The 24,999-nt window shown below is 41.5% G+C and overlaps 1 protein-coding gene across 1 annotated transcript in view; it reads left to right on the top strand.

The window, feature by feature from the left end:
* The window catches only part of cntn2 (contactin 2), a 70,549-nt gene that overhangs the window by 30,856 nt on the left and 14,694 nt on the right, over nt 1-24,999 (top strand). Inside the window, exons 3-16 of the mRNA XM_023264001.3 lie at nt 5,282-5,423; nt 9,726-9,898; nt 10,066-10,161; nt 10,347-10,559; nt 12,382-12,484; nt 12,728-12,909; nt 13,044-13,180; nt 13,980-14,109; nt 14,425-14,575; nt 16,834-16,961; nt 19,387-19,562; nt 22,529-22,649; nt 23,680-23,838; nt 23,971-24,120. Coding sequence (XP_023119769.3) covers nt 5,282-5,423; nt 9,726-9,898; nt 10,066-10,161; nt 10,347-10,559; nt 12,382-12,484; nt 12,728-12,909; nt 13,044-13,180; nt 13,980-14,109; nt 14,425-14,575; nt 16,834-16,961; nt 19,387-19,562; nt 22,529-22,649; nt 23,680-23,838; nt 23,971-24,120 — 2,061 coding nt within the window. The remainder of the gene's footprint in view (nt 1-5,281; nt 5,424-9,725; nt 9,899-10,065; nt 10,162-10,346; nt 10,560-12,381; nt 12,485-12,727; nt 12,910-13,043; nt 13,181-13,979; nt 14,110-14,424; nt 14,576-16,833; nt 16,962-19,386; nt 19,563-22,528; nt 22,650-23,679; nt 23,839-23,970; nt 24,121-24,999) is intronic.

Genomic DNA, 24,999 nt, shown 5'->3' with positions numbered 1-24,999 from the left:
TGATGGATGGATGATGGATGGATGGATGGATGGATGATGGATGGAAAGATGGATGGATGATGGATGATGATGGATGGATGGATGGATGGATGATGGATGAATGAATGGATGGATGATGGATGGATGGATGGATGGATGATGGATGGATGGATGGATGATGGATGGATGGATGGATGGATGGTGGATGGATGGATGATGGATGGATGGATGATGGATGGAGGATGAATGGATGATGGATGGATGGATGGATGGATGGATGGATGGATGATGGATGAATGGATGGATGGATGATGGATGGATGGATGGATGATGGATGGATGGATGGATGGATGGATGGATGGATAGATGGATGGATGGATGGATGGATGGATGGATGGATGGATGGATGGATGGATGATGGATGGAGGATGGATGGATGGATGTTGAAATCACTGATATGAAGCAGACATTTTTATTGATTGCTTTTTGCTGATAAAACTGTTTCTAAACAGTGACACTTAATGTTTGCTGCAGTCAGCTGGGATACATCAGGAATGTGAAGAAGAGATAAAGCAAACACCAGGTTACTTGAATTAATTCCATCAAGTCTACTAACTTGGCTAAAAAAAATAAAGACCTGGTTTAAAATTCTACAGTTGGCCCCACAGAATGAGCAAATTAAACACAGTGACCTCGCTGCTGTCTTCCAGAACAACGTCAGAACAATTCCCAGTTCTCACTCGTTTTCTGTAGTCGATCTGCATCCAGCTGCTAAATAGCTGGAACACACAAATACTGCTGCAAGTCCAGTTATTGTGTCAGGATATAAAATGTATTTCTACTCAGAGCAGAGCGTGACGGTACATTTAATCCCTTCAGTCTGAATGTTGTTGGACGCATGTCTTCAGGAGTCCTGCTGCTACAGCTGTTCTCTGACACACTCCTGGCCTGTTTGCTTTTAAAAATCGCAGTTTTGCGTTTGCATAGGTAGCTAAATAAACCACACAGCCATCAGACGCCCTTTTCACAACTTCCTGCTGCAGACTTCATCAACATGTCCTCCAGAGTTAGCAGATAGACAGAGGTGTGCTGGTTTTTAGAAGCTTATGGGTGGACAGCAACACACCTTTAACTCCACCTCATTAAACAGTAAGAGGCTCCACTAGAGCTAAGAGGTACCACAGCAAACCAACAATACATTTTCTTATATCTAAACAGCATTTTGTCTTCTTCCTTATTGGCCAAAATCAATACAAATATTAAATAACTAATTATTAATTAGAAAATCAGTTCTATCAGTCCAGATGAATTAGTCCACTCACAAACAGGGAATCGGCTACAGAGACTCAGATGTTTCTTGAACCAGGCTGTGTTTATTTCTTCTGTAAAGCTGGACATTTTAAAATGGGGTCTCTGGTGTCTGACTCACACCATTGGTCATTTGAGGAACTGCAGTGTTGTGGCTTCATTTTTCTGTCATGGGGCTACTGTTTGTGAAGACAGCACAAGTCCAAAGGGAGGTCCTGCATTGCCCTACACTTATTTCCTATATGCCTGCAAAGTAAACCTTTTCCTCATCTATCACAGCTTGTAAGGGAGATATTCAGAAATTACTTGGTTTCAGCACTGGTTCTGTGTCATCACCAGATCCACACAGTGAGTGTCGGCCAGAACACCACTTGAGGCCAGTTTCTCCAGAGAATAGGAAGAAAAAAGCAGAGACTTGGTTGATTGTTATTTACTTGCAGTTGTGGTTGTGGTTTTTCTATAAGGAAAGGAAATAATAAACATATCTTCATAACTTAAATGTAAATACACAATCTTCCTCCAGTAAGACAAGTATTACAAACAGAAATGTCAATAAAATGCTCTACAATCATGAGCTTATCCATAAACACCAATTACTCATATTGCCGCTATTTAAACTTATTAACATAGAACTTCCTGTCTGACGTTTCAAAGTAAAACACTCTTAATATATAAACATGGACACGCTCTAATTCTGAAAACGGAAGTGACGCTATCTGTGCACAGCGCAGCAGCAACTTAACACTCATAACGTCAGACGGAGAAAATTAACTTCTTCTCATCACATTCCTGACTTAATAAAGTACAGTTCAGTTACAGTTTGAGCCAAAGAATAAATAAAGAATATGAACATGACAACAGCATTAATTAGACACAACATCACACATATTCCTTAGAAAATACTCACTCTCTCATTCTAACGGAGGGTTTCTCTGCAGACTGTTAACTCATCAATCACCCATTCCTCTGTCAGCATCACTACATGACGTCACTCCTCACACCTGTCTCACATGGGCGACGCCCCTGAAAGTCCACAAAGACACTAAATCTGACAGAAAGGAAATCTAACATGATGTTAACATGAACTATTTATAACTTTGGGGCATTTTCTACACAGCGGGTCATTCATGTAGTTTGTTCCAGGCTCATTGTGGCTCTGTAGGTTTGATTCAATGATCATCCCTTGAAAGGTCAGAGTTTACCTGCAGGTATGTAGGAAATAAGTCTACAAGCTCAAACTATCTCAACACACGCCACCAAATGATGGGAATATTTCATCTGGTTTCTCGTTAAAAGAATAATTTAAATAGTTGCCACCAAAAATGTGTGTGCTCGTTTGTAAGAGATGGAGAGTTGAATACGATGGCGTGTTCATCTGCTGGCTAAAGGCCTGATTAATATGTGATGATTGTTGTTGGAGACAGTCTGTGGAAAGGATTCCATTTTTCACTAGAAGAACCTTTCTTTTCTCTGAGCCCAGGCACTGAAATAAAGGCTGGTCGTAATGAATGATAGATGGTGATCCAGGGTAAGTCATGTTGGAATTAACATGCTCTGCCAGTGTAGTGGAATGTGTGGTCACGCGTGTTCAGTCCCTCTGAAACACAAAACATTCTGCAGAAAACAGCCTGTTCAGTGGTGAGCTGAATAACGTAATACTCTCACATGGATGTGTCTTCAATGCTGTCAGTTTAAACAAATGCATGGATGTAGGTAAGCTAAATAAACCTAAGCTTTTATTATGTACAAACATATATACACATGCACACACACACACACACACACACACACACACACACACACACACACACACACACACACACACACACACACACATTTTATTTGCATTTTCATTTTTTTGCAACAGCAGACTAACGTAAGATAAGAGCTAGGACTGAACTGTGTTGTTATTGAACAGACTACAACAGAATGCAGTCTCTGCATATCCCTGCTTAAGAGGCTGAGGTTGCAGCTCAGGGTCAGCCTCATTATGAGCACCCTGGAGCCTTTCTGCCACTTCCTAACAGCTCCGTACCACTTTCAACATGGCACAGGTCTGACCTGCATGGCATCACATTAGTCAGTAAGTAAGGAAACTTGTACAGTTGTTGAGGAAGCGATTGAGGTAACACCTTCCAGCTCCAGTATTGGTCCAAAACATCCCAGAGCTCCAAGACACAGTTTGCTCCCAAACTCACACCTTTATATATTTCTTCTTCACTTTGCTCTACAATTTCACATCTATTGCAAACTGAAACGTCCATAAAAATAAAACTTAAATGGGATGAAAACAGAAACTAACAGCTGAGATTCATGAGATTTACCAATAGTGAATAATAATGAATGATGTCGAGGTTTACAGGAGATGAAGTTTAGATGTTTGTTAGTTTGCAGGAGTCTTTCCTGTGAGTTCATTAAATCCCTACAGCATCAGACAGCAGCAGCTTCATTAATTATATTAATTATTTCTAATTATAAATTATTCTGACACGAAGACAAGGATCAGGATCTGACAGAAAGTCACACAGGATGCTTTTCATCACATCAGACAGATGAGCTGTCATAGAGCCTCACTATACAAGCTGCTGGTAAATCATCTGTTAGGTATAGTCCTGAGCTCTGTGTTTCAGTGATTCAGTGACAGGAAATTCAGTTGTACACACACACACACACACACACACACACACACACACACACACACACACACGCACACACACACACACACACATATATGTATATATATGTGTGTGTGTGCGTGTGTGTGTGTGTGTGTGTGTGTGTGTGTGTGTGTACAGGAGGTCCTCAGTTTACGACGTCCTCGACCTACAGCGTTTCATCGTTAGGTCAGAACTGGCTATGTGGAACTAGTTGAGGAGTGGAGCGGATGAATACATCGTCACACGGCGCTATCAGACGGCTTTGTTTCCATTCTCTGGTTGTACGTGATGAAGAAAATAGCACACCTTTTGGTACTAGTGTCACATGTCACCCCCTGCATCTATCTTTGTTTATTGTTACTGTCTGTCAGACACCCTCCCCTTAACTTTTGCTGTCACACCTTCCATTTGCATTTGTATGCCAGATCCTTTGATTGAATTGCTCCTTGTTCTTTTTGTCTTACCATCTGTTAACCAACTATATGCAAATTAACCACTATTCCCTTGTGTTTACATACGGCCCCCTCCCTACCCTCTGATCCACCTTCTGACATCCCTATAAAAAGAGTACTCTCAGAATGCTCTGGGTTGGCTTCCTTTTACAGACTCATGCTCTGTGTTGGTAAGTCCACCGTATACCGGAATACCAATAAACACCCCACTACAGCAAACTCTGCAGAACTAAGAGTGAAATTTCTTCAACATACACCACCGACCAGCATGGGTCAAGTTGTAAGAACAGGTCAACATATTGTAGCGACCCTCTGTGATGAATGAGTGAGACTTTATCTGGTTCTCTGCTGGTTTATTGAACCTTCACACAGGCTACTGTGGACCGTAGCCAACGCCAGAAGAACTAGAAAAACCCCATAACTTAGCTCCAGAATTAGCCACCGTTCCCAGCTCTCTCTACTGCTGACTCTCAGCCAATCAGAGGTGAGCTAACTAAACATGGCACGTTCACTGACATTAGGTAAATCTGGAACTGAACAATAAACATTGAAACGTCAACATCAACAGCAATATCAGTCTGTTACAATATTCTGTTATCTTCTAGTAAAATGATTCATACATGCATGATAGTTGTTGGTATTCATGACTTTATGAAGAAATGATCGATATCTTGATGCACGGAAGGTGAACGGAACAGAACAGAACCTTAAAAAAACGTGGGCTACAACAATCCGTTTCAGAGAAGAGATGAACTGAGGGACTCCATGAGACACCAGGAAAAGATCATTATTCTTAAATCATGCAAATATTTCAGTGGAACCTCAGACTAAAAGTGTAATTGTAAACTGTGCATCATATTTTCCTTTTAAAACTACTTTTTCCAGGTGGAGATGTGTGTGTGTCCGGACATGACAGTGGGCCAGTGTTTGAAGAACAGCCCAGCAGCTTAATTTATCCTGAAGGCCTGACGGAAGGAAAGGTGACCCTGAGCTGTCAGGCCAGAGCCAGTCCAGCTGCTTCCTACAGGTAGGTCACACATCTCTCTACGAAGAACACTTAACCAGAGTCCAGACAATGGTGAATCACAGAGAGCAAAACACATCAGGACAGTTTACCGGGTTCACAAGTTCCTCTAAAATTATAAACAACCAAACCACCTTTTCTTCCAGCTCAGAGCACGATCCTACCAGGGACATGAGAGAACAAAACAGGATGTGTAAACAGGAATATCGGGCATTAAACTGCCACATAATAAATGTTCCCCTTGTCCCATTTTCAACCTAAACCTAACCTCACCTGGTAAAGAACACATCATGCAGCTGGAGAACAGCTCAACACACTTCAGTACAGAGAGATTCTAAACTGTATCGCCTTTCAATGACTGCATTACTTTAAATGATGAAATTTAACAAAGGTCTTTTATTAAACAGACAAGAAGCCACGCAGAGGCAGCAAATCTACTGAACCTTATTCAGAACCAAACTAAGCTAAAAAAAAAAAAAAGGAGAATTAGTGAACTAAAAGACATGAGAGGAACCCCCAATAAAACTACAGCAACCATAAACCAAACTAGCAACAAAAACGGGGTACTCACAGGGCAGGTAACTAGGCTAGGGGGCAGACAGGCTCGGGGTATTAGCGTCTGGGGCAGGAAGCAGGCAGGTGATGGCATCCAGCAGCCACATCTCGTTTAGACAGACTGGCAGAGTCCACAAGTGTGGTCAAAGAAACTTCACGGCTTAAAATGAATGATCAAAAACACCCGAGACCAAGTCACAACAGACTCCTGTCCGATGCTACCATCTGGTGGCGAGTGCAGGGATGAGCTGTGCTGTGTTGGTGCAGTGATGAGTTGCAGGTACGCCGACTCCTCAGCTGCTTCTAATGCGCCAGGATTACATGCAGTGGCCAGGGAAGAACAACCAATCAGGAGAGAGAACAGGAAGATGAGAGACAGAGCAGTGGGAGAGAGAGACAGACAGAAAGAAAAATAGACAGAAAGGGATCTTGACAACATTTGTCATTTCCAGTCAGATTAACTGATGAACATGATTCTAAAATGAGCTTGACCTGCAGAACTTTCTCAGATTTGGACCTCCTAAAATTAATTTGCAGGGGATCTGGAAAATCTGATTGTGAGACTTTCCAAAGATGCAAAAGGATACAGAAGAGTTAGTGACCAACTAATCACCAGGCAAAACAGTCGCCACAGTAATGAGGAAGAACAGAAGGAGCCATATCACTAATCAGGGTATCGTTTTCTGACACCACGGGCAGTACACCGTCACTAACTGACTGTTACTGTCTCCTGCCTTTGGCTTCCCCATGTCTTTTTTCTTTCTGCAACTGGTAGCAAACTTTTGTCAAACAGGCATCTCTGAAATGAGAAATATGAGAAATGCAGCTAAACACTGAACAGGAGCTTAGTTTCTGTTGTCTTCACCCTGAGCTCTGGCTGACCACTCTGAACATCTGCTCTCCATAGCTACCATCATGTGCTGACAGCAATAAAAACTATTAGTATGAACTTTATTTGTATGGCACATTGTGCTTTACAACAAAACTAATGCTACATTAGTTTTAAGGAAAACAAGTTCACACAACTCATTACGTTCTTAAACATTCAATTTAATGTAGTCACATTATTACTTTTATTTATTTATTTTTATTTAATTAGTTTTTTTGGCCTTTTGTTTGCTATATTGGACATGTTAGTAGAGAGACAGACAGGAAAGTAGCGAAAGACCTGCAGTAAAGGGCCATGAGCTGGAATCAAACCCATGACCACTGCATCTGGGACTATAGCTCCTGTTTATGGGACTATAGCTCCTGTTTATGGGACTATAGCTCCTGTTTATGGCACTATAGACCCTGTTTATGGGACTATAGCTCCTGTTTATGGAACTATAGACCCTGTTTATGGGACTATAGTTCCTGTTTATGGGACTATAGCTCTTGTTTATTGGACTATATCTCCTGTTTATGAGACTATAGCTCTTCTTTATGGGACTATCACCACTGTTTATGGGACTATAGCTCCTGTTTATGGGACTATAGACCCTGTTTATGAGACTATAGCTCCTGTTTATGGGATTATAGACCCTGTTTATGGGACTGTAATTCCTGTTTATGGGACTATAGTTCCTCTTTATGGGACTGTATTTCCTGTTTATGGGACTATAGACCCTGTTTATGGGACTACAGCTCTTGTTTATGGGACTATAGACCCTGTTTATGGGACTATAGCTCCTGTTTATGGGACTATAACCCATTTATGGGACTACAGCTCCTGTTTATTTGACTATAACCCCTGTTTGTGGGACTATAGCTCCTGTTTATGGGACTATAGACCCTGTTTATGGGACTATAGTTCCTGTTTATGGGACTATAGTTCTTGTTTATGGGACTATAGCTCCTTTTTATGGGACTCTAGACCCTGTTTATGGGACTATAGCTCCTGTTTATGGGACTATAGCTCCTTTTTATGGGACTATATACCGTGTTTATGGGACTATAGCTCCTGTTTATGGGACTATAGATCCTGTTTATGGGACTATAGACCCTGTTTATGGGACTATAGCTCCTTTTTATGGGACTATAGATGTTATGATCCTGCTCCAGCCTCTGCCCTTCTTCCTCCTTTTCTCTTTTCTCCCATTGTTCCTCATCTGTTTGTTTTGACCTGTCTCTCTCTGGCTCCCTCTGTCTGTCACCTCTCCCTCATGTCTCTCTCTCTCTCCCTGTCTCTCTCCCTCCTGCTTCACCTGCTTCTCCTGCCTGCACTCTGTCTTGCTGATTGCTACAATTAGTTTCAGCTGCAGCAATCAGTTCACACCATTCACCTGTTCTCCACCTCACCTCCACTATTTAAGCTCTGCCTGTTCATTCACTCCCTGCTGGATCATTGACCCACATGCCCTCTGTTTTTGCACTCTGTTTTCACCTCCATTGGATTTCCTTCACCCTGGACTCAGTTGTTCTTTTGGATTCTCGCTAGCCCTGTTTTGTCCCCAGCCAGTAGCTCCAGTCTCATCTCCGTTCACCCCAGATTCCCCGAGCCTGCTTCCCTACCCCTTCTGTTCAGTTCCCCCATTTTTGTAAGTACCCCTCTTTTGCTTAGTTTTGTTAGTTCTAGTTTAGTGATCTTCCCTTCTTAAATTCATAGTGTTGTGGAAAAAACTAAGTTCAGCCTTGATCGATCGATGTATGAACTAAAACTCTGATGAGTCCAGAAATGTCTTTGTCTCTTTATTGAAGCTTCAAAAAAGGAACAGGTGACATTGCAGCGAGAGAGGAACTGCAAGTGCGCTCCTCAAAAGGAAACAACCCATTTTATACTTTCAGTTGTACATACACACACATAGAAAATTGCTTATCTGTCTTAACTGCTTGCAGAGCGGTTTTTCTAAGAACTTAGGTAACAATGTCAGGATGTTCAGACAGCCCCCCCTTTCACCCCCCCTTGGAACGTCTCTGTGGTTCGTTCAGTCCTCGCTTGAACAATAAGTGTGAACGCTTAGTAAGAAGAAAAGCGAGGTTCAAGTGGGGGCAACATCCGTGGCTGCTACTTCTAGCGCCCCTTTTCTACCATCTGGTATGTCTGATAGGAAGGTCAACAGACATAGCATTCTGGCTGGGTTAAGCAAAGTTCAGCAGTACCACAGGTTACCCTGCACATGTGTTACATTACAAAGGCACAGAAATCTATTTCTTCATTCATCAATATCAGACAATATATGTATGTTTTCAGATAGCAAAGCAACTCTCTAAATGATAAGGCTTCAAATAATAAAATTTCCATTACAATAGTGTTTGTTAGTGGTTTGGTTTAGTCTGTTTTCCCCTCGGTTTTCAGTTTCCCCATTTTGTGAGTATCCCTCTTTAGCTTAGTTTTAAGTCGGTTCAGTTTGTAGATTTCCGTTTTTATATTCATAGAGTTTGCTGTTAGAGTTTAGTAGTTTTGGTTTGGTTCTTCCCCCCAGTTCAGTTCTGTGTTCCTGTATTGATTAGTTATTTAGCGAAATAAATCTCTTTCAGTTATTCATTTGTCTGTCAGTTTCTGTGAGTCTGCGCTTGGGTTCCCCAGCTCCCCCCGTAACAATAGACCCTGTTTATGGAACTATAACCCTGTTTATGGGACTATAGTTCCTGTTTATGGGACTATAGTTCCTGCTTATGGGACTGAAGCCCCTGTTCATGGGTCACCTGCTCAACCAGTTGAGCTATCTGAGCTATCCTTAATTGTTTCTTTAATGTGGTCTAATCTCAACACTTTCCATTATCTCTGATTTTCCATTGCATAACTTTGTCCTACCTTTTGTCTTGCAGGTGGCTTCTGAATGGCACTGAAGTCCCTCTGGGTTTGGATCGATACACGCTGGTGGCCGGCACCCTGGTGATCAGCGGCCCTGAGCCTCTCAGAGACACCGGCTCGTACCAGTGTCTGGCCATCAACCGCTGTGGAACCATCATCAGCAGAGCAGCGAACCTCAAGTTTGGTTGTGAGTGAGAAAAGATCTCTGAACTGTTGACCTGTTTGAGCTGCCTGAGTGGGTCAGTGTGGCAGTGTTCAGTGGTGGACAGTTGTTTAAAGGATTTCCTCTTTTACTGTCTTCATGTGATAGTCATCATTTTCTTCATAATCTTTTGCGTTTGTATGTTGCTCCAGACCTTCATGACTTCCCTCCAGACAGCAGGAGTCCTCAGACAGCATATGAGGGTGTAGGAACTTTCTTGGCCTGCCAGCCTCCACCACATTACCCAGGTATCCAGTCTACTTCAGGAATTCTACATAACATGGAAAACCTGATCAGTTATAGACTAGTTTATAGTACTGTGAGCAACTAGAAGATGAGTGGAAGAGAAACCTGGCCACCTGCAGGATGACATTAGGTTCAATCCAAGCTAGCAGGTATTAAAGTCACATGCACTGGTCTTTCTCTTCTCCAGCTCTGTCCTACCGCTGGTTAATCAACGAGTTTCCCAACTTCATCAGGAAGGACGATGGGCGCTGGTTTGTATCACAGGTCACCGGGAACCTGTATGTGGCCAAAGCAGAGCCCAATGACACTGGGAACTACTTCTGCTTCACCACCATCAACATGGACATTAGCACCAAGAGCACCTTCAGCAAGGCCAACCAGCTCACTGTACTTCCAGATGGTATGACTGGTCTACACCTGCACCATATATATATGTGTGTGTGTGCATGTGTATATATATACAAAACCCAAAACCAGTGAAGTTGGCACGTTGTGTAAATTGTAAATAAAAACAGAATACAATGATTTGCAAATCCCTTTCAACCTATAATCAGTTGAATATACTGCAAAGACAAGATACTTAACGTTCGAACTGGTAAACTTTGCTATTTTTTGCAAATATTCGCTCATTTGGAATTTGATGCCTGCAACATGTTTCAAAAAAGCTGGCACAAGTGGCAAAAAAGACTGAGAAAGTTGAGGAATGCTCATCAAACACTTATTTGGAACATCCCACAGGTTAACAGGCTGATTGGGAACAGGTGGGTGCCATGATTGGGTATAAAAGCAGCTTCCCTGAAATGCTCAGTCATTCACAAACAAGGATGGGGCGAGGGTCACCACTTTGTAAAACAAATGCGTGAGCAAATTGTCGAACAGTTTAAGAACAACATTTCTCAACGAGCTGTTGCAAGGAATTAAGGGATTTCATCATCTACGGTCCGTAATATCATCAAAAGGTTCAGAGAATCAGGAGAAATCACTGCACGTAAGCGGCAAGGCCGAAAACCAACATTGAATGCCCGTGACCTTCGATCCCTCAGGCGGTACTGCATCAAAAACCGACATCAGTGTATAAAGGATATCACCACATGGGCTCAGGAACACTTCAAAAAACCACTGTCAGTAACTACAGTTCGTCGCTACATCTGTAAGTGCAAGTTAAAACTCTACTATGCAAAGAAAAAGCCATTTATCAACAACACCCAGAAATGGCGCCGGGTTCGCTGGGCCCAAGCTCATCTAAGATGGACTGATGCAAAGTGGAAAAGTGTTCTGTGGTCTGACGAGTCCACATTTCAAATTGTTTTTGGAAACTGTGGACGTCGTGTCCTCCGGACCAAAGAGGAAAAGAACCACCTGAACTGTTATAGGCGCAAAGTTCAAAAGCCAGCATCTCATGGTATGGGGGTGTATTAGTGCCCAAGGCATGGGTAACTTACACTTCTGTGAAGGCACCATTGATGCTGAAAGGTACATACAGGTTTTGGAGCAACATATGCTGCCATCCAAGCAACATCTTTTTCATGGACACCCCTGCTTATTTCAGCAAGACAATGCCAAGCCACATTCTGCACGTGTTACAACAGCGTGGCTTCGTAGTAAAAGAGTGCGGGTACTAGACTGGCCTGCCTGTAGTCCAGACCTGTCTCCCATTGAAAAGGTGTGGCGCATTATGAAGCGTAAAATACGACAACGGAGACCCCGGACTGTTGGCCAACTTAAGCTGTACATCAAGCAAGAATGGGAAAGAATTCCACCTGAAAAGCTTCAAAAATTGGTCTCCTCAGTTCCCAAACGTTTACTGAGTGTTATTAAAAGGAAAGGTGATGTAACACAGTGGTAATAATGCCCCTGTGCCAATGTTTTTGCCATGTGTTGCTGCCATTAAATTCTAAGTTAATGATTATTTGCAAAAAAAAAAAAGTTTCTCAGTTTGAACATTAAATATCTTGTCTTTGCAGTGTATTCAGTTGAATATAAATTGAAAAGGATTTGCAAATCATTGTATTCTGTTTTTATTTACGATTTACACAACGTGCCAACTTCACTGGTTTTGTTTTTTTTTTAATATATATATATATATATATATATATATATATATATATATATATATATATATATATATATATATGTATGTATGTATAGTTTGTGAATTAAGGAACAATGTAACAATGTAAATGGAAGATAAACTGAATATTTACAGTTGTATTTTATTCCAGCCAGTCCCAGGAAGTCCACTCCCAGTATTAAAGTGCGTTTCCCAGCAGAGACCTATGCCCTGGCTGGACACACTGCCCAGTTAGAGTGCTTTGCTTATGGAAAGTAAGTTTCCCAAATCACTGCTTCGTCTGTTTGAAGGTTTTTTTTGGGCTGCAAATATATTCAGCTTGAGAAACGCTAAAATGTATGTTTATCTTCCTCTCAAACGTCTAAAATTGGGATTATTCTCCTCTGGCTGGATTTTGAAGCTGCTGTACCACATCTTCTGACTGACTTTAACTCCATCAATCAATCAATCAATCAATCCATCCATCCATCTCCTCTTTTTGTCTCTTCATCTTCCAGTCCAGTCCCAAAGCTTCGATGGAGGAAAGCTGATGGTTTGATGCCATCAAAGGCAGGCTTCTCTGTTGAGGGTCCCACTCTCACCCTGCCTGACCTCTCCTTCGATGACGAGGGTATTTATGAGTGTGAAGCCTATAACTCAGAGGGAAGTGACACATACCAGGGACGCATCAATGTGCAAGGTGACCAACTATAAGCAGCTGGACATGAATATTGTTTTGTTTGAAGGTCTGATCATCAGTGCTCATTGTTCACTTCCTCAATGCACTGTTAATAACTTTAGATCTCTTTTGTTGTATTACTTCTGTTCCCTCAGCTCAGCCAGAATGGTTGCAGGTGATGAGTGACTCAGAGGTGGAGATCAGCTCAGAGCTTCACTGGAGCTGTGTGGCTGCTGGAAAACCACGACCTTCCATACGCTGGCTACGCAACGGACAGCCAATCAGCACACAGGTACAGACAACGCAGCCTTTATGTCTATCTCATTGCACGTGTCATTTGTTACAGACAAATAATAAACCACTGCAGCCAATGAGACTGTTCCTATTGAACGCTCACACCGTAACTCAGAATGTCAGAACGTCAAAATCTAGGAAGTGTCCTCCTCAGCAACCTCTGAAGGTGATAAAACAGCCAACAGCTAATCAAAATTGGCAACTGGTGTCTCATGTGGCGTGATGTCAGCAATGTATTGAATCTGAATGAACAATATATCCAAGCAGCTACAGGTCACTGTTCCACAACCATGTTCCACATACGTCTGCAGACCACAGGTGGCAGTAGCACCTCAACGCTGGCCAGAGGTAATGCTGGTTGTAGGATTAGGGTTAGGGTCCAGGCTAACCCTAACCCTAAGGCCAGAGGTAATGCTTGTTGTGGGTTTAGGGTCCAGGGTTAGGGTCCAGGCTAACCCTAACCCTAAGGCCAGAGGTAATGCTTGTTGTGGGGTTAGGTTTAGGGTCCAGGGTTAGGGTGCAGGCTAACCCTAAAGCCAGAGGTAATGCTGGGTGTGCTTGTAGCTGATGTATCCTTTGCTGTGAAAAGTGAAACAATCCAAGTTGCGTTACTGTGGACACCTTTAGTGAAATCAGCTTACATCATGGAAAAAACACCTGGCAGGTAAATGTGAAGATGGTTTCTGTACTGGTTAAAGTAGGATTTACTGTCACATGTTCATTCCTGCCAACTTTGACCATTTCAGCACAGTACATCTTCCTTAATTCTCTCTTTTTCTATCTACCTGGACTTTCAGGACCGGGTGGAGGTGAACGGAGCTCATCTTAAGATCAGTAACCTGGCCCTGGAGGATTCTGGGATGTACCAGTGTGTGGCTGAAAACAAGCATGGCACCGTCTACTCCACTGCTGAGCTCAGAGTCCAAGGTAGAAGATTCAGTGATTTAAATTAGAAACTGGCACAAAAGGAAGACTGTTTGTGCTGTCCTTTATTTGAAACAATATTTAACATAGTTTTTTATGTATTTTTAATGAAAAAATGATATTTTTTCACTTCCAAAAGGTCAGTGAAAGTATCCAGTTACAGCCTGAAAACCCCTTAAATGTTGAGGAAAGAACACACACTGATAACCGTTTCTGTTGATTGTTTTTTCATGCAGATGGAAGTATTTGTCATGTAGTTTAACATGTATCACTCTAATGCATCAGATGAACTGCATTCTGACTCCCTCCTGCTTCCAGTTCAGGCCCCAGACTTCAGGCTGAACCCAGTCAGGAGGCTGATCCCGGCTGCTAGAGGGGGGCAGGTGATGATTGAGTGTCGTCCTCGAGCCGCCCCAAAGCCCAGCCTGTTCTGGAGTCGGGGGACGGAGCTTCTCACCAACAGCAGCAGGTAGTCAGCAGCTAAAAAAAAGAAAAAAAGAAAGCTGGTCACTTTCAAATCAAACAAGGCAGAGAAATATCACAAAATCCCTGACATACAGAGCAGAGAGGACTCAAGTAGGGAAACAAAATAAAATGTAAGTTTTACAATATCTATTAGGTAGAGGCACAGACTTTTCTTTATTAATACCTGTGGACACTTGGAAAAAGGTTGGAAATGTTGATTCCAAGTTTGATCATTTTTTGTAAAATAATCAAAAAAATATTTTTTTTTTCTCCTTTTTATGTCTGTTGCATTGTAACTGTCATATTGTGCAGAACATGTAGTTTAGAGTTGTTTGAGTTCCCTCTGCTTCTAGAGGTGTAAGAGTATCCTAACCCTAACCCTACTAACCCTACTAACCCTAACCCTACTAACCCTAATCCTACTAACCCTAATCCTATTAACTCTAACCCTACTAACCCTAACCCTACTAACCCTAACCCTACTAACCCTAACCCTACTAACTCTAACCCTACTAACCCTACTAACCCTAATCCTACTAACTCTAACACTACTAACTCTAATCCTAGTAACTCTAACCCTACTAACCCTAATCCTACTAACTCTAACTCTAGCCCTAACTCTAACATCTAACCCTAGATCTCTAGAAATCTACCTGTGAACTCATCTCTGTCTGTTTGTGGTCAGCATGTCAGTCTGACATCCTTTCAAGGATCAAAATTCTCAGAATAGAGAGGATAACATTTTTTTTAAAAAATGATGCTGTTTGAAACCATTAATGAGATCCAGCAGCCCAGAATGAACCTAACGTCTGAATTTAAGTCAAACTGTATACAGTAAAGTACAGAATACTGTGTTTTGATCTAACCTGTGTTCTGTAATCTATCGCTCATTGCTGTGATCATTTACTGTAAATCTCTGCTGAGATAATATCACAGCTTTACAACAAAACCCAACATGGCTAGCAGAACACAAATGATTCTACATAGAGATATCTAAACCAGTGACCTGCAGTGAGCTGGCTCAGTCCAGGGTGTAGCTAGCCTCACTGAAGGTCATCTAGGATAAAGCAGGTATAGATAATACCTGGATGGGTCTAAAATGATTTAGCAGTGATACAGAACTGCATTAAAATGGCCTGTACACAGAGATTTATCAAAGACTGCATACCAGTTCAGGCTGACAGTCCCAGCTGCAATCCTCCAAATGGTTTTAAACTAAAGCTAAACCCAACAGAAACCATGTTATAGCTTCATAGCTTCCTGCCATAGACTGGAGTGAAGTGCAGCATCTGAATAGTCCAAAGATACAGCCTCATTTATTTTGATAGCGGTATGAGGAGTTCGGTCTAGTATTTCCTTAGGTGGAAAAGACCATACTATAGACAGTCATGTGAAAAAAAGAAGTACATCCCATTGGAACCTTTTTCAGCATATCTGTGCCCCCAAACTATCCCTGGTGGAGGTCAGGTGTTGGTGTCACAGTCTACAGTCAGAGAGACGCTGCACACATTTAACCTGCATGGGAGGCCTGCTGTCCAAAAAAACACAAGAAAAGCAAAATTACAGTTTGTAAATTAACACAGAGGTGAAAAGCAGGTGTTTTCAGGAGAACCTCAGACCAGCTGTAATCACTGTGGTAGAAATGGTTTGAGGTTTCTTCACTTCCTCAGTGACTGGACAGCCTGCAGTCATTAATTCTACTGTGAATTCTCGTGGATTCCTTTTGTACTCTATTGTGAAGCAGCGTCTGGTTTCCACACCCACAAATCTGAACAACTGGGAGCTAGAAATGAAATGTTATCTCACTCAAAGTTCACTTGAACAACAGAAGTTGTGAATAAACAGAATAATCTTCTCAGGCATTGATTTAACTAAGAGTTGTACTAATACAGAAATGTCTGAAGGTCAGTGGATGAAACCTGCACAGCAGCCGGGATTATGTGGTGAAAAAAGAGTCCAGGATGGAATAGAAGGAATTAGTGGGATTGTGAACTATGAAGGTTAATGTCACAGCACATGGATGGTGGGCATCCTGACAGGAACACAAACAACACAAAAGCATCACAGTAGTTCTTCCACAAGCACTACTTTTGAAGATCAGATTTTATCAACAATAAGTCAACACTGATTGTATTTAAGGACAGAGTGAATAAAGTTTTATTGGACTGCATTACCTGATAGTTCTACTGTGTTCCATCCATGCACTGATTGATAGCAGGACTGTCGTCACTCCTGACCTCGTGCACACTCATGTCTTCTCAGAGTGACAGTAACTCCAGACGGCATCTTGTGGATCCACAACATCAGCAGAGCAGATGAAGGGAAATACACCTGCTTTGCTGAGAACTACCTGGGAAAAGCCAACAGCACTGGACACCTGTCAGTCAGAGGTACACCCACTCACTCACTCACTCACTCACTCACTCACTCACTCACTCACTCACTCACTCACTCACTCACTCACAAACCAACATCACATCCCAGAAGCTTTGTGGTCTGGAGAGTTGAAGTATTAATCTACAGACAAACATACAGTCAAGTCTGATGCCGTTGATAGTTTTTTCACTGTTTTCTTCTTCAGAAACTCTTGTGTGATTGTGACTTTGTATTGTTATGCTGAAATATTCATCTACTGCTGATCTTCTACAGACTGGGAGTGATCTTGTCAGCCTGTATTTTGGTATATGCACAGGAATTTATGGTGCCATCTGTAAATGTCAACCTGCCAACAGCTTTTGCGCTCATGCAGCCTCATATCATCACACTCCCACCTCTATGCTTCACTGATGGAATAAGTATTCACTGTGGTGGTTCTGACCAGGTTTATGCCAACAACTAGAACCCATCTGAGCTGAACAAATTCTGATCAAAGAATATGCTCCTAATATTTACGCTACTTTTTCCCGTGTTCTGTAGGGAAATTTAATGTTGCATTTTGGTGCCAAAGAGCAGTTTTTCTTGTACATGGTCCTTCTAGATTGACGTTATGAACCGTCCTTCATGTTGTCTGAAATGGCATCAAACATGGTATGTTTATCCCGGACGGTTCCTCTGATGACAGAAAGTGTGAATATGCATATGTACTGTGGAATTTGTGGAAAGAAAAATGAGACTTTAGATTTATCTAAACTTAGGATTAAAGTTTCTGTGTGTCTTTCATGGGTTTCACAGAGAGAAAAGCGGGGTAGTTGTTTCATTTGTTTCCTCCTCCACAAACACTGAAGTTGTGAAGTTCTTCTTCAGTACCGGTCCTGGTGACCTGGTGTCATAGATTAAGTCCAGACTTTGGGATCATCACTCTGGTAATGTTAGAGTGCCTTTATTGTTCCGTTTTGAAAGTGATTACTTCATTCTACCATAGAAAGGTCTTAGTGTAAGAAGGAGAAGAAGGTCAGGAGGTCACTGTGAAGTATGCGATCTCTTCCCCAGAGCTGTGGTGTTCTTCTGAATGACATGTTGTGTTATGAGGTGCATGGTGGCTCGGTGGTTAACGCTGTCACCTCACAGTTAGAAGATCCAGGTCTTTGTTGAGTCTCCATGTTCTCCCTCTGCCTGCATGGGTTTTCTCCAGGTTCTCCAGCTTCCTCCCACAGTCCAGAGACTGAGGTTAATTAGTGATTCTAAACTGTTGGTTTCAGTGTTCTTGGTTATTTGTCTCTTGTGTGATCCGATAGACTGGCGTCCAGCATGAACCCTGCCTAAGTCAGCTGGGATAGACTCCAGCCCCCCGCGACCCTACAGAGGATTTAACCCCTTGACACTTGTCGCGAATTTGCATCATACCACATTCATTCAGACTGCAGCATAGATAGCGTATCGATTCCCCCAATGCCAGTTTGTGCATATTCAATACATATCTCAGAACCTTTGAAAGCACTGGTTTCTGGTAGAACCGGTCAGAGTGAGACCTAAATTATTATATATCTGTTATTATTATTATATATCTGTTCTATGTATAATAGACAAAATAACCATCTCCACATATTTTAGCATCAGCTGGAAAGCAAAAACACACAAAAAAGTTTTTTATTTAATTGTAAATAAATGCAGGAAACTTGTCATGAATGAACTTGTCAAGGTGGTTCACTACTACTCCAAAGTTCTCTGCTTGGCTGCCCATAGTCAGGGACACCTCCTTGGGTTGCTCCAGTATTAAATATGAATAAGCTCCACCTGGTGGCACCACCAAGTACTACAGCTTCAATACATGCTCAGACATGCATCTCCTATGTTTTTAATCAGGTAAATAACTATTAATCGTGAACATTTCTAGTACTAAATTAGTCTTTTACTTTATGCTAAGGGTCGTTCAAATTTCTCCTCATATTCTAGGACTTTTCAGACAAATAATTTGGCATTTGCAAGAAGTGACACCAGCATATCAAAACCAGTCTCATGTGAGACTGAAGGAGTGGTTGTTTCAGCTTAGCATAAAACTTTCCATAAGGCTCACTAATAAACATTTATCAGGTTTATTAAATTAGCACATAGAATATAAAAAGAGTCATTTTACATATCTGATAAATGCATAAACAAGATCCATCACATTACTTTGGGACATTTAGAGGAGCGGCATGTTGTTTGAACTGAGCTATTCCAGAAGTTCTCCTCTGTCTTTAGTGTTGTGGTGTGCTAAGCTAACTGCCTCCCTGTTCTGTCACCATTTTTAATGCACGGGCATGAGAAGGTTACTGATCTCATCCAACAAGAATGCAGATGAACGCATTTTCCAAATGTTAGGCTCTTCATTTAGTCTTTGTATCTGAAGACATCTAATCTAGCCTGCTTTCATGTGGACTGCTTCCTCTCCTGCAGATGCTACTAAGATCACGCTGGCACCCTCCAATGCTGACATTAATCAGGGAGAGAACGTGACCCTGCAGTGCCATGCCTCCCATGACCCCACCATGGACCTGACCTTCACTTGGGCCCTCAATGGAGTCCTGCTGGACTTGGAGAACTCTGCTGGGCCATACCACCGGGTGGAGGGGGTGAGTTCTGTCGTGCATGATGACGAGAACGTTGTTCCGATAATTCCTTGTGTGTATCCTGGAAGATCAACGGTTCTATTTGTTCTGCATGAAGTTTGCAGTGTGTTTCAGCAGGTTGGTGACCAGTGGTATGAAGGTTCCATTATCTGCTTTTTAGATCCATCAAGGATTCGAAACATCAGATAAGACTTGTTGAGCTTTAGCAGTACTGATGTCATCTCTGAGGTCAGCTTTAAGGGTCGTTATTGGAAGTAGTTCTCAATAAAAGACTGAAACACCTTTCTTACGGCAGGTTCAAAAGGCTCAGGAGCAGGAAATGAAACAACACCAGCATGAACATTTTAAAAATGCTTTTATTCACAAGAAACTCAATACAGGAACCAGAACTAGAATCTTAGACAAAGAAGAACTAAACTACTACTAGAACTAAGAAACAAAAACCATCTAGAGGTACGGAGGAATAACTACATGAACATGGAAACTGAAACTAAGGTTAACCCACGTATGTAACACCAAGGTAGGGAAACAACTGAAAATACAAAACTAACCCAACCTAGACTACCAGTAATTATGAGCTAAAACCCCAGACTAAAGCTATCCTTTGCAGAGCATAAAATACATTAAGTTAAATACGGAACGCTGATCATTTAATTCAGCGTATTAACAATACAAAGAGTCTGGTGATACTAGGGCTTGGAGACTTTGCTGATGAGCTGAGAACAGTCCTTTTGGTTTGGCTTCATCCAGAACTCTCCCTCCCGGTGTTCACCATGTACTTGGTAAGTTTGTATCAGTAGAACCCGGTCGTGGCAGATGTTTCCAGAGAAAGTCCTCTTCCCAGGTGTACGTTGATGTTCCCAGGTTAAGCTGGTGACAGGTGGAGATCCTCCGGAGAAGAAGGCAGAATCCGTGGTAGGGTGGAAAACCAGCAGAGGAAGGAACCCAGGCAACTCAGCAGGCAGGAATCAGCTTTCTAAACACAGAAAACAGAATTACTGGCAATTCTAGGCTGGTGGCAAAGACAGTTCTACTCCCAGCACTAACTGGAGATTCGACAACGGTCCAGCTTTGAATGACTGGTGCCATCTGCTTTTATGGAGACGTTCAGAGACCAGTCACTCAGCTCCACCTGCAGCTCATCTGCTGATTACAATGTAGCACACCTGCTGCCAGCTTCACCAAGAACACACCTAGGAGACAGAGAGAGAACAGGAAGCACTACCACAGTCCACAGCCTTAAGCTGTGGCTGTGACAACCTTACTGCTTCTTTAATCTTCTTTTTCTATCTGACTCTCAACAGAAATAAACACCATGGGGATTTTAGTGATCTTATGTTTCATTTTACTTTTTCCACCAAATTTAGAAATCAAATTGTGTTTGCTCAAAGTTCAATCCAGCAGTTTTACAAAGAACTTTCTTGATTCCAGTAGTTTTAGTGACGGCCTGTTGCCTCCTCCAACCTGGGAAGCTCAGAAAACCGTCTTCCAACAGCATGAATGGATGTGCTATTCCAGAGAAGCTGAACTACTAATGCAACCTGAACACTTCATGCCAGCAGCAGCTATCAGGGAATTAGCTAAATGTAAACCTGAAGTGAAATCAGTCAAGGAGAGAGAATGGTCTGTTGCCTCCACCCCTTCCATTTTAGGGGGCTGTTTTGCTGTTGCCCCCCTTGGCCACCTGCTGTCTCTTTGTTTGCAGCAGTGCAGGTTAAACTGAGCCACAGTGGCTTTCACTTCCATACTGGACAGATCGATATCCCATGAATTTAACTGAATTGGTGTTTTACTGTAATGATTGTTTTTGTGTATTTTCAGCACTGAACTGCTGCGTTTGGGGCAGGAGGACAGAATGTGTGGAATGAAGTCAGAATGAGCTGCAGTGTTTGGTTGATGATGATGATGAGGAGACTTCAGTCTGTTCAACAGAGTGGCTAATAAACATATCAGCCACTCAGTGCATGTTAGGAGGACACAATGGTAGAACAGTTCACAGCTTAATTTAGTTTGGGCTGTTTTTTGAATTGTAGATGTTAAGAAGATATTTGGAATATCACTAGACTCTGCTTTGCTTTAATGGCTTTGGCCTAAGAAGTGTTTATGTACCAATGTAATGAAGTAAGGAAATAAGCTGCTGTGTATTAGTGTTGAACTGGTTGTGTTCAGGAGCTCCAACACAAAAAGCTTCTCATCTGATCTTTGTTTCTTCATCTTCTGAGTAGCTTTACATCCTACTACAGTCTGGTAAAGGCTGCTGTGTTCACTAGTCTTATTCCTGCTCTGAAATGTTAGTATGGTTTCCTTGTATTTGTTTGCATGAGTGTTTGAATTTTTAAATAATTTTCTTAATCAAGAAATAAAGTACCAAAGGCAGCTCTAAATATGCAGAGAGCTAATGTTGACTCCAATCAGCAGACCTTGGTCTCATAAGAAGTCTGGCTTGGTTTTTTTTTTTGTTTGTTTGTTTTTTTGAGCTTATGTCAAAAACAAAAACACCAAGCTTCCCAACATTTTCTTCATTAGATGGAGAACATTACCCACATCTACCTACAGGTTAGATATTTTATTTTAATTAGTTGATTTCAGCGTGGCAAATTTAACATTTCTCGCTCCATTAGCATAGAGCCAGGAGGGAATCTATTCCCTAGTAAACTGTCCATTTAATGTTCTTGGTCCTTTATGTCTGAATCATTAATGCCACCATGATAAGACGTGGTTATTAGCTGGTTAAGGGCCTCGCTGATAATTAGCTTCTGTAATCTGGTGCTAGCTATTTCCACACTAAAGTTCTTCTGCAGCATGTGGCTGTTCTTCTGTGTTTACAATCAGTTTGGTTTAAAGATATTTCCAGTCCCTCTATGCACCAAACCATTTAGAAGAAAACAATCTTGTTGTATTCTGACTGTTATATTGACTAACAGTGTTTGACTCATTTGCTTTTGCTCTCCTTCATTCTGCCCTTCCAGAAGGAGAACATTGGCGACCTGTTAACGGTGAATGCTCAGCTGAGTCAGGCGGGGATGTACACCTGTACAGCTCAGACCGTGGTGGACAGCGCCTCTGCTTCAGCTAAGCTAGTGGTTCGAGGTGAGACGAGTCACACCCATCTGGTCATGTCATGTTCTCATGAATACTGCTGTCACTATCAAGTGAGGTCCTGGAATAGTGTAAAATTAAGGGAGAAAAAGATGAGCAGAGGTCAAAGTAGAGAAGATATGACATCAATGATTTCAGCTTTTCCCTCGCCATCCCTTCATATCTACAGATTTTAGTATGGACTCTGATGAAGAAAAATTCTGTCAGAAAGCCAACAAATGTAGTTAAACTGGACTAATTCTGTCAGAGGAAGGTCAAAGATGCAACCAGCAGCTTGTAGACGGCTACCAAAAACACCTGAGGAGAAAATGGCCAAGGGATGTTTAAAAACATTTCCATGCTGTATTGGATTTTTTTCAAAATTTAAAAGACCTTTAATAAATCTATGAAAAAAAGAGAAAATTCAGTTACAGGAGTCGTTGGACTGCCATGATATACACGGTCTTTACAAGTCTATGTAGACTTTAGTTCTTAACTGTAAATAACACATATAAGTGTGGTTATTATCAGACTGACAGCCCATAATCAGACATTTCAGCCCTTCTGTTTCTATTGCAGCGTAGGACCCTATAGCTTCCCTCTCGATGTCAACTGTGCCAAACAACGATAAATACTAGTCACTGGACATAATTCTAGTTCTATGAGTAAAACAAAACGGTGAGGAGTTTTTATTGTTAGCCTAAATGGTAATTTTTTTTCAATACATTACATTTTAAAAGCAGCAGAACACATCTAATCACATTCAGTGATTTTACAGTGCAGTTTGATTAGGTTATACATAAAATGACATTTCTGTCTCATAATAACATGGATGTAGTGACTTGTAGCCTTTGTAAACTGTGTCTTCTGCTGTTGGTGTACTGAGTAGCGTTCTGTACAGGACTGGGCTGCTAGTTGTGAATGATTTAGTTATAAATACCGAAATGTTGCTGATTAAACTCCTACTATGTTAGTTCATAAATACACCCTGGCATAAGGATTGTTAAATTACTTCACAGTAACTTGTCTCTACTGTGTCCAGGCCCCCCAGGACCTCCTGGAGGTCTACTGGTGAAGAACGTCGCTGAGACGTCGGTGGAGCTCCGATGGAGTCGTGGCTACGATAACCACAGTCCCATTGGAAAATATATCATCATGGGCAGGTCAAGTCTCTCATCAGAGTGGAAGAAGATGAGGACAGGTGTGTAGCTGTGGCCTTAAACTAAATGACTAATTAGAAAAGTTGGCTTTCAGTGGATACAACCAGTAGACTGATATCCACTGACCTTTTTTGATTATTGCCTGTCAATGAACTCTTGTGTCATCACATCAGATCCAGTGAACATTGAAGGGAACGCTGAGTCTTCTCGTGTGATGGGACTCATGCCCTGGATGGATTATGAGTTCCAGGTCATTGCCAGCAACATCCTGGGCAGCGGAGAGCCCAGCATGCCATCCCATATCATCCGCACACAGCAAGCAGGTGAGACACTACATCTAGACAGCTTTAAACTGAATGATCGCAAGAGATGCAGCAAAATTCCTAAAGGAACTATGAAAATATTTTAATCCACACATGGTTTTCTACAACACTGTCAGTCACATTCACAGCTGAGCTCAACCAGCAGCTGTTCTAGGAGAATGAGGTTTGATGCTGGTAGCAGCTGAGGGCTGGGCTTTCAGACGTCTGGCAAGGTCATTGTTTCTGACTCTACCCAGCACATTTTCAGTCAACACTGACATGAGCTGACGACATTTATTGCTCATTATTTATTATAAATGTATTTATAATTATTACTTATTTATTGCTCTGAATAATCTGTCTTCGATAAGAAGCTAAACAAAGTAGAAAGAGTCAGAAGAATAATAGAGAAATTCTACAAACTCATTATTCCTTAGGTTAAAACTGTAGAAATTTCACCACATAGTATAGTATTCTGATAATAACGTATAAAGCTCATAAAGAAACTCTGCCAGTCAATGTCCAGAAAAAGGGAACAATCTAGACGAAGAATCAAAAGAATCTGAATCACAGCAAGATTTAAAATGTAATTAAAACCAGCGTATTGTTAAAATACAAAGAAATGAAGAGTTTCGTATGAGATAAGCTCTGATAGTGTCTGCAGGCCTCAGACTTTACAGTCATTTAGTTTGTTTTTATGCTCATTGTAACTTATTGTTTGTTATAAAGGGACCAATTTTAGAACTTTATTTTTCTTTCTGCTCCCTTTCATTCAGAAGTTGGAAACTTTTGCTTATGTTTATGTATTGAATTTTTTTTTTTTTTTGTTCTTTTTCTTTTGTCAATGAATGAAATAAAAACTAACTAAAGATGCAATCACTATGATGTATTAATATGTAA

Source organism: Amphiprion ocellaris, chromosome 5 (genome assembly GCF_022539595.1).
Source record: "Amphiprion ocellaris isolate individual 3 ecotype Okinawa chromosome 5, ASM2253959v1, whole genome shotgun sequence".
Classification (NCBI taxonomy): Eukaryota; Metazoa; Chordata; class Actinopteri; family Pomacentridae; genus Amphiprion; species Amphiprion ocellaris.
This window is presented reverse-complemented; position numbering and strand designations above follow the sequence as displayed.